We start from the raw sequence: 10,998 nt of genomic DNA on the forward strand, positions 1-10,998 counted from the left end.
CTTTTATTTTATGATGCCAGTTGAGAATCCTGACCAGGGCCATTGCTTGATAATATATTTATGTATATATCTGGAAAGCCCCAGCCTCCCATTGTCCTGGTCCTCCTGAGAATGGAATAGGCTATTTGTGTTTTTTATTCACCATAATATAATCACTGATAATTTTCTGAATACAGATGAAAAGGGCGCTTGGTGATTTTGTAGGAACTATATACAAGTAGTAGATGACAGTAGGACAATCATTTTGATTACATTTATTCTTTCAAATCTCTCTTGAGTGAGGCAGTTAATTGTCATAATTTTCCATACAAAGGGGAAGTAGTATTAGAGCTCTTGTATCATGAGTCATGGGACTGAGAGTGGCAGAATTTCAGATTTATTATAATAAGCCCTCATGCACACGGACGTTTTAAAAAACTGGCTGCAAAGCTAGCTCCGATGCCTGGAAAAATCGTCATTAAAAAACGTGATTTTTACCGCGTTTTGCATTGGCGTTTTTGCGCGTTTTTTAGCGTTAGCGTTAAGTAGCGTTTTTTAAGAAACACATCTCTTGGCTATAGCACTCAGAAAACAAAGAAAATATGTTGCACGTTTTTGCGCGTTTATGCGCGTTTATGCGCGTTTTTGCGCGTTTTTGCACGATTCGCGTTTTTACAGCTCTAGCTCCAAGAAACTGAACCCACTGGTCCTGGGTTTTTTTTACAGCTTAAAAACGCCTATGCCATTTGCAGCTCAAAAACGCCTAGGTGGGCATGAAGCCATAGACTAACATGGACAGGCCTTTTTAAGCTGCAAAAAAAGCGGCTGTAAAAACGTCCGTGTGCATGAGGCCTTAATCTTGAAATCTGATAGTTGACCAAATCTATTGAGTTCTGCCATGATGTTAGGAGAGGTCATAATACTGAGCTTTCAGTTTAAATAAACAAAATATATTCCATGTGCATCAAAACAAAAAGGTGTGCAAAATGTTACAGTTTGTTTTCTTTATAAAACAGCCATCCTCCACTGAGGCAAATCAGCTGGATTCATGAGCTTTATGCCCTGTACACAAGGTCGGACTTTCCGACGGAAAATCGGACTGTGTTGTCGGAAATTCCGATCGTGTGTGGGCTCCATCTGACTTTTTCCGTCGGAATTTCCGACACATAAAGTTTGAGATCTTGATCTTAAATTTTCCAACAACTTTGTGCAACCGTGTGTATGCAAGACAAGTTTGGGCCAAAATCCATTGAAAGAAAATCAGACGGATTTTGTCATCGGAATGTCCGACCATGTGTACAGGGCATAACTGATTACAGAGCTCTGGCTCAGCACGGGGAATGCCAGACCCCTGCAGAGACAGCACTGCTTCCATACAAAGAAGGGTCCTTTTCTGCAGCATGCTGGAAGGAGAAAGACATTTCTACTCAATCTGTGGTTCCCTTTAAAAGCAAGACTTTTCACACATTTAGAATTTATTTAGGTAATTTCAACTGAAAGTTCAATTGGGCTTTAAAATAATTCTGTTAACTTCTTCCTTAGTATACGTCTAATTTCTTGATTTCTTAGGCTATAAATAACTGGATTGCACATTGGTGTTAAAACTGAGTAAACCACAGCCAGTATGCGGTCATAGTTTACAATGTGAGTTTTGATCGGTCTAACGTACATAAAGCATGCACTACCAAAGAAAAGAAAGACCACTGTTAGATGAGCTCCACATGTAGAGAATGCTTTTTTTCTACCTTCTGCTGTTTTTATTTTTAACACAGATGATATTATTTTAATATAGGATAGAATAATGCAGGTAAAAGCAAAGAAGAGAAGAATGGAATTTATGGTAAAGTTAACTGTAACGTTGAGTGAAAAATCTGAGCATGCCAAGTTCATTACTGGATTAAAGTCACAGAAGATATGTTCAACTCTGTTTGAGCCACAGAATATAAGATGAGACAATAAGATAATTTGTGTTAAAGGTCCTAGGAAACCAATAACCCAACAGCAAGCTGCCAGCTCGAAACAAGATATGATAGTCATTATGGAAGGGTACCTTAAAGGGTTGCATATGGCCATATATCGGTCATAGGCCATTGCTGTTAAAAGATAGGTTTCTGTGGCACCTAAGACATGAAAAAAATACATTTGCAACAAACAGCCAACATAAGGGATTATCTTAACATTCAGCAAAATTGACAACATTTTCGGTATTGTAACAGTGGTGTACCAGATTTCCAAGAAGGAAAGTTCAGCAACAAACAGATAGAGAGGAACATGAAGCTGGTTATTAGTACAGATGAGGGTAATTATTGTGATATTTCCACTGAGGGTGAATATGTAGGCAAGACATAGGAAAAAAAATAACAAGACCTCATATCCACCAAGATCAGGAAAGCCTACAATAATAAACTGGGTAACAAGAGACTGATTGGAAAACTCCATGTGTCCTAGTTAAGTAAATTACAAATACTGTCTGCTTGATGGTGAATTTAAAACGATGTTCTGAAAAGAAAACAAAAACAAATAGTTATTTAGGTTACACCAAGGAAGTGGGAATTTTTTTCTTAAAATTTTGCTGTTTTGTTAATATTACCCTGTAATTTTGCCTTATGACACTGCAAGTTGAAGGCCCATGATAAGTGAAAAGTTTTGGGAAAAACCTGACCAATTATTGTATCATTTAGATTAGACCCCTTTCACACTGGGGTGGTTTTCGGGCGCTTTAGCGCTGGAAATAGCCTCTGCTAAGTGCCTGAAAACCACCTCCCTTTAATTCCAGCATGACTTTTCACATTCGGGCGGTGCGCTTTGTGGGACCTTCCGAAAAATCCTGCAAGCAGGATCTTTTGGGCGGGTTGGGAGCTCTCTATTTAGCGCTCCCAAAACGCACTGCCCATTAGAATAAATGGGCAGCTCTTTCAAAGCGCCTGAAAAGCCATTTGAAGGTGTGGCAAAACAGGAGTTTTTAACCTTTTTTTGGGGTTAAAATCGCCCCGCTAGATGCCAAAAGCGCCGCTTAAATGAGCGGCGCTTTCCTGCTGACGGCCGAAGCTTTCAGTGTGAAAGCAACCTTAGCCCTGTCTCTCTCCATTGCTTTAAGACAATGTTTGCAACACTATTGTCTCATCCTGAATACATTTCAGGCAGCGCTTGCTTAACCATAAACGTATTATTTATACTAAAATAACTATAGTGAGTACTGTGAGTACCACTATAATGGTGATGTCAAATTAATATTTCAATAATATTTTTCATATGTAAAAAAGTGGCGTGCAAAAAAAGTCTCTGTGCAATATTAAGTGCTTTGTATTTTGTTCCCAGGGTATCCCCTGTGTATCCACCTCATGCAATGGTGTGTTCACTCAGCACTCACCAAATTTTGATGGCTCCCTTACTGTATAGCAAGGAAAGTCAACTGGGCTTGTAGGTCTTTTTGGGGGACCTATCCCATTCTCTCTGATGTCCTCTGATGACTTCCGCAGGTCCAGACTCCTTCCTGTTGTGATCCTAAAGTTTTGTTGCAGAACGTTATTATGCAGGTGAAAAATAAATGGAGAGATAGCCTCTCAAAGTATAAAATCCTTCTGTGTTTATTCGTATAAACATTACAGCAGTTGTAGTATAAAAAAACGATAAAAAGCGCCATACTGTATATAGTTGAAAAAATGTGTATAGAGAAATGGATGCTACCTACTTCCTTGTGTGCATTCCCCTCTCTGGGCTGGAAGTGAGGCACAGGAGCATCCGCATATTGTCTCATCCTACCTCATTGAGACACCTTCGGCTGGAAAAAGCTTCTCACTCCCTGCCAGTTTAAATGAATGATTTTGTTTATTGAGAAACTTTTTCATTACATTTAGGGTAAACTGACAATGTAGTGATACACTCACCATGTCCTCATTTTGCCTTCTCTTACCTTAAAGTGATTGTAAAGTCTTGTTTTTTTTTTCCTATAAAAATAATAAACATGTTATACTTACCTGCTCTGTTTTGGATTTGCACAGAGCAGCCCAGATCCTCCTCTTCTCAGGTCCCTCTTCTGTGATTCTGGCCCATCCCTCCTGTTAAGTGCCCCCACAGCAAGCAGCAACATCCCCTCTCTCTCCTGATTGGCTAGCTGACTATTGACAGCAGCGACAGCCAATGGCTGTGTCTCAGCCAATCCAGGGGGAAAATCTTGGACAGCTGAGACACTCGTGGACATTACTGGACAGAGAGGGACATCAGATAAGTGTTAGGGGGGCTGTTGCACACAGAAGCCTTTTTTTATCTTAATGCATAGAATGCATTAAGATAAAAAAAAAACTTCTGACTCTACAATCCTTTTAAGTGTAATCAATTAGTTTTCTTTAGTATACAGCTCATTGATAAAAAAAATCATAAAATCTTTCTGCAAAGTTTACATTAATCTGCTGAAAGCTGAAATCTAATAACTTAGCTGTTATGGTTAAATATTCTTATTCCCACATATAAGAGCAGGACCAACACCAGCAGAGGCACCTAGAACATGTGTGCAAATTAGACCACTGCTTTTATTTTGATTGTAAGGCCGCGTACACACGCGGGGACTGTTCGCTCAACTTTGTCCGCTGAACAGTGTTTCAGCGGACAGTCCGCTCGTGTGTGGGCTTTCAGCGGACAGTTTCAGCGAACAGTCTGCTGAACAAGGTTTTTCGGAACTTCCGAAAAACTGTCCGCTGAAACCTTGTTTCAGCGAACAGTCCCCTCATGTGTAGGCTTGTTCGTCAAACAAAGTTCCGCGCATGCTCAGAAAGAATTTATACGCCGAAGGTTGCATTGCAGTGTATAGGACGTCGTTTTCTAGTCCCGTCGTACGTGCCGTTCACGTCATCGCGCACGGTTTCAGCAAACTGTTCGTTCGTCGTGCGTGGCCATGTCCGTCCATGCTAATTTTGAGCGGACTGTCCGCTGAAACTGTTTGACGAACAAAGTTGAGCGAACAGTCCCCGCGTGTGTACGTGGCCTAAGAGCTGGTATTTGCTAGTTGACTAATCTGAGTGCTGGGGAGTTTGCTTCCTTTGTGTGCTAAGGGTAACTGAACAGTACTTTTTTACTGTTATTATTTTCCTTTTGCTTTTATGCATACCACACTTTTTCGATTCAGTGTTTCTACTGTTCAGTTAAGGGTAACTGTAGCTTTGGTCTTTAACTATGGATCAAGGAGGCGATTTTCTGGGACCCAACTAAAAGTATGTCTCAAGACTGGACACAAAATTCTGGTGTGAAATATTCAGAGAGAATGGTTGTGCATTAGCCTAGAGCAGTGATGGCGAACCTTGGCACCCCAGATGTTTTGGAACTACATTTCCCATGATTCTCATGCACTCTGCAGTGTAGTTGAGCATCATGGAAAATGTAGTTCCAAAACATCTGGGGTGCCAAGGTTCGCCATCACTGGCCTAGAGTAAAGAGGGGTCTCTTCTTTCCAGGCCATCTCCCACTAACTCCCCATTACCTTGCCCATTTGCCATCTCCCACTAACTTGCCATTACCTTGCCCATTTTACTATGTGTAACTAAAATATATGTAAGTATAATCCCAATCCTTTTTTTTAGAAGACAGTGGTCCTTCTTAGGAAGAAAGGCACCCCAAACAGAGAACATTTTACACTTAAAAAGGTATTATTAACAATGAAATTTGTATGTGCCCTGTAAGCCCTTTGAGCACCTCTCATTGGTGAAAATCCATTGTTTGGTGTTTAGAGAGAGAGAGAGTTAAAGAAGGAGATTGGAAGACTGTTCAACTGTCCATTTGTTTAGGTTGCAGCTGGTGAAATTTGCTGATGTTCAAAGTAATATTGAGCTTATTCTACATCAGGTTAATTTGCCTGAACAGTTACACAAGCTTCCAAATAATTACAAAAAAATACATGTTTTGCCATGACTGTGCTTGTTTTATAGAATGATGTATTGAGGAAAATAAGTTCCTATCACGATCTCACCTCTATTGAGCTAAATAGCAAAAAAAGTTAACCTTTATTTCAAATGACTAAGCAACAACCTGTAGAGTGAGGCTCCGAATTACTAGATACCATTTGAATAGTAGTCCATAAAGTTTGCTGGTCTGACAGGTTAACTTTGAAACAAAATCTGCCTATGTGCTGCAAGCATAGTATTATATATAATATAACAAGCAATTACCACAGAAATTATATATTACTTAAAAAAAATACAGCATAAAGCCGAATACACACGAACAGAAATTCTGCCAGCAAAAACCAGATGTGAGCTTTTGGTCAGAGATTTCAACCATGTGTATGCTCCATCAGACTGTTGCTGGCAGAATTTCAGCCAGCAAAAGATTGAGAGCAGGTTCTCTATTTTTCGGTCGGAAAAAAATCCGATCGGAAATCCCGATCATCTGTACAAATTCCGACACGCAAAATTCCTACGCATGCTTGGAAACAATTTGACACACGCTTGGAAGCATTGAACTTAATTTTTTCGGCTCATCGTAGTGTTGTATGTCACCACGTTCTTGACTAAGAACATCATGGGCCTGGTGCTGAGGATTTTGATGGGGCCTTTTATAAACAATAAATAAATAAAAATGCAAACTATTTTTTGTTATAACAAATTAAATTAAAGAGAGAGAGGGATGAAGAGAGAGAAAGAAAGGGGATGAAAGAGGTGTGAGGGGTAAGGGAGGGAGGATGAGAGAGAAAGGGGGGATGGGAGAAAGAGGGAATGACATCAACGCAGTCTGGCCAAGGCAAATGACGGAAGGCACAGAACCCAGAAGGAAGACCGGGTGAAGATGGAAGTGCCCGGGCCCCGCCGGACTGATCACAGCACAGCACTGGAGGTCTGACAGGTAAGTGTACCCTAATGTGCTAATACGCTGGGCACACTTGTACATTATGGCATAACCTCCCCAAGGGCCTCTAAAAAGTAGTAATGTTAGAAAAGTTTACTACCGCTTTACTATCACCGGAGCCTCTCATGGGGCCCCTACTGACCCTGTGGCCCTTGGGCAGTACCTAAGTACATGGTTGTCAACATTTCAAATATATTTTAGGGACGCTTTTTTTACAAGTGCTATATTTAGAGTAGCTGACATCCCCCGTGTTCCTCTATACATCACAATAGTAATTACAAAATAAAATAAGTACTAATAATGGGGCAGAACAAATATGAGGACTGTGAAGATTTCCTTTAGTTGAACTGACAAAAGTGCCCATTCTAGAGCTGGTAACATTGAGGAACATATCATTTTAACATATAATTTTAACATATAATTTTAAAGAACAGTTTTTGTGGGTAAGAGGCATAGGGGAGGAGTGTGGATGGTATAAAAGTGTGAAGGTGAGGGAGAGGAGTGTGGAGGGTCTAACAGTGGGCACTATGTATGAGAGGAGTGCAGAGGGTATGGCAGAAGGCACTATGTACAGGAGAGGAGTGGGAAGGTTAAGACAGTGGGCAGTATGCACAGCAGAGGAGTGTAGAGGGTATGAAATTGGGTACTATGTATAAGAGAAGAGTGTGGAGGGTATGACAGTGGGCACTATGTACAGGAGAGGAGTATGGAGGGTATGAAAGTTAGTAGTATGTACAGGAGTGGAGGGTATGACAGTGGGCACTATGTATAGGAGAGAAGTGTTGGAGGTATGGCAGTGGGCACTATGTATAGGAGAGAAGTGTTGGAGGTATGACAGTGGGCACTATGTATAGGAGAGGAGTGTGGAGGGTATGACAGTGAGTAGTATGTACAGGAGAGGAGTATGGAGGGTATGGCGGTGGGCACTATGTATAGGAGAGGAGTATGGAGGGTATGTCGGTGGGCACTGTATAGGAGAGGAGTGTGAAGGGTACAACAGTGGACACTATGTACAGGAGAGAAGTGTATGACAGTGGGCACTATGTATATGAGAGGAGTATGGAGGGTATGATAGTGAGTAGTATGTACAGGAGAGGAGTGTGGAGGGTATGACAGTGGGCACTATGTATAGGAGAGAAGTGTTGGAGGTATGGCAGTGGGCACTATGTATAGGAGAGAAGTGTTGGAGGTATGACAGTGGGCACTATGTATAGGAGAGGAGTGTGGAGGGTATGACAGTGAGTAGTATGTACAGGAGAGGAGTATGGAGGGTATAGCGGTGGGCACTATGTATAGGAGAGGAGTATGGAGGGTATGGCGGTGGGCACTATGTATAGGAGAGGAGTATGGAGGGTATGTCGGTGGGCACTGTATAGGAGAGGAGTGTGAAGGGTACGACAGTGGACACTATGTACAGGAGAGAAGTGTATGACAGTGGGCACTATGTACAGGTGAGGAGAGTGTAGGATATGACAGCGGGCGTTATGTATGGGAGAGAAGTGTGGAGAGTATGACAGTGGGCACTATGTACAGGAGAGAAGTGTGGAGAGTATGACAGTGTGCACTATATATAGGAGAGGAGGATGAAGTAATCTGGAAGGAAAAATGTAAAGGTTTGTGGAAGGATGTTTAGGGACTGCGTAGTGGTTAAGCGGGCCATACATGGATTGAAATTACACCAATTAAGCAGAGACCAGCCATAGTCGATCTATGTATGGGCTAGCTGGTTTTACACAAGTCAACCTATTAACCGACTTGAGTACAACCAGCCTGTCAGGTTTTCCCCAAAACAATCAGTGCTGCCAGCTATAGTTAGCAACACTAATCATTGCATTCACTGGCACACAATAACATTGCGGGAGTGATTGCCCCATTCACAGGTCAGCAGGTGAGAGGGTGTGTGGGGACAGGCTGGGGAGAGATACTAGTCAGTCCCTGGGTAGGCACTGGTTAGTATTGGAGCCAGATACACACAGGTTACATACGCCAAGATCATTAGAGCGAGACCAATAATTCTAGCACTAGACCTCCTCTGTAACTCTAAACATGTAACCTGTAAAAAAACGTAAAGCATCGCGATAACTTTAGTGTTTTTTTTTATGAATGAAACAGTTTCTTTCCAACATAAAAAGTTGCAAATACCACCATTTTATTCCATAGGGTGTCTGCTAAAACAATATATAATGCTTGAGGGTTCTGAGTAATTTTCTAGCATAAAAAAATTATGATTTTTACATGTAGGAGAGAAGTCTCAGAATGGGCCTGGTTGCCAAGTGGTTAATTATCATAAGTAATATACAAATAATTATTATAAGCTCTGTGAGTTCATCCTCTCCGTCTGCAGCAGAGTGTTCCAGCTTGTATCTATACTGCCGCTCTGTATGTAGCTTCTGACAGGCTGCGCAAGGAGACCTGTATCTCCGGAACCATATATGATAGCAGCCCCATATTTTAACCAGTGCTGGAGTGGGTCTTTAGCTACCTACCCACCAAATATGGGGTCTCTGACACTCCTGATCGCCGAGCTACAATCCTCGAAGTCGATCTTTATTTTTATTTTTTATTTATTTATTTTTTGGGCAAATGGGCCTATCTTGAGAAAGGGGTCTGGAGCTGCAGCTCCAATAGCCCCTATGTTAATCCGGCCCTGACTGTGTGTATGCAATCCAAGCTTAAGTGGAATTCCTTTGGAAAAAGCATCCATGTTTTTTCCAATGGAAAATCCCCTCTCGTGTGTACAGAGCATACGTTTTAATGAAGTTGAAATACATCTGAAATCTGTAAGATGTGAAAAAAACTAAAAAGAGGTATTAAAAATCTGGCCAAATTAAAAGAAAAAGATATATATGTATGATATATTGGAAAGTATAATTTAAATTAAAATAAAATGCACTAGTAATTATATGGTGTGCTGAAAAGTCATAAAGACATATTTTGCCACCATTATGTATTAAAGATATTTTCAAAGATAAGAAGGATACAATTTTTAATTTATTAGGATTATGTCTTATTTTGAATGTAGTTCTTTTCTGTAACAAATCATATTAACTCTTACCATTATTGATGATCCAACTCAATGTAACCTTCAGTGTAATTGTACCATCACACAATAGAAAACTAAATTGAAGGCAGGGTAATAATTTTGTTCTTCAATACTTATAGTTAATATTAAAATAAAGAATTTCAATTGTTAAAAATGGAACAAAAACATTTAACAAATGGAAAAGACAGGTAATTTGAAAGTTTACAAACATAAAAGACTGGACCTTTAGTAAATGGCTATGCACAAATGCATATTCCCATTTCAAAAATAATTTCATAAATAATATTTCTTTTAGATGACCTTCAGTGATCTTGATAGCAAACACAGAAAGAAAGTAATACACGTTCATATGAATATATACACACACTGTATATCAGTAAGAATATTCACATGGGATACACAATTACTTGCAACAAGTTAATGAACAAAACCATTTAATTAATGGTACACCATGTGAAGCCATTTCCCAAGATACCCCATGTAGTCTAAATATATCTCAATACATAATTGCAATACACAATAAAAGTATGTTAGAAATGGCAAGTGAAAACTAAGTAGTCAAAAAGTTTCGAATAGAGTAGAGAAGGATTAGAACACCTGTCAGATTCCCCTCTCTATTTGTCCTCTTTACCATTATCACTGAAACTGAAAGTAAAAGAAAATCATACATTTTGGGTTATCCCCAGAACAGGAATGGTGGAAATATCTTCCAATGGGGACACAAATTCTGGTGACCCTGGTGACAACCAGAGTTTTATTCATATTAGAGGGAGTTTCAGTTTCAGATGGCAAAAATAAACTTTACAGGGGTTATAACTTCCCCTTCTCTATCCAAAATGAAAAAAGTTTGCCTTTAATTTTGCTTTAAATCAATATAGAACAGATCAAAAACACATGTAACTTATGAGAGCTATACTGTCTGCTACCATGTGCACACAACACACAGATGTAAAACCTATACGCAAAGTATTTTTTATTGTTTGTTCTTCTGTTAGCAAAAAAAAACAAACAATAAAACCATCCTTCTACCGGTTGGAATACGCCTATAAAAGATTCATGAATAATAACACTGCATGAAATGTGCAAAAAGTTTAAAAAATATGACAAATCATTGATACAGTAAGTAAAAATTCCTACAGAAG

At 39.9% G+C, this 10,998-nt stretch overlaps 1 protein-coding gene across 1 annotated transcript; it reads right to left on the reverse strand.

The window, feature by feature from the left end:
• Nucleotides 1-838: 838 nt before the first annotated feature.
• LOC143943285 (olfactory receptor 6N2-like) lies at nt 839-10,185 on the reverse strand. The gene is made up of 2 exons (XM_077464933.1): nt 9,869-10,185; nt 839-2,478 (listed from the first exon to the last, which is right to left on the reverse strand). The coding sequence occupies exon 2, from the start codon at nt 2,416-2,418 to the stop codon at nt 1,492-1,494; it is 927 nt and encodes a 308-aa protein (XP_077321059.1). The 5' UTR covers nt 2,419-2,478; nt 9,869-10,185; the 3' UTR covers nt 839-1,491.
• Nucleotides 10,186-10,998: the final 813 nt, after the last annotated feature.

The sequence above is a fragment of the Lithobates pipiens genome, unplaced genomic scaffold (genome assembly GCF_037356315.1).
Source record: "Lithobates pipiens isolate NorthernLeopardFrog02 unplaced genomic scaffold, aLitPip1_a1.2 Scaffold_30, whole genome shotgun sequence".
Taxonomy (NCBI): domain Eukaryota; kingdom Metazoa; phylum Chordata; class Amphibia; order Anura; family Ranidae; genus Lithobates; species Lithobates pipiens.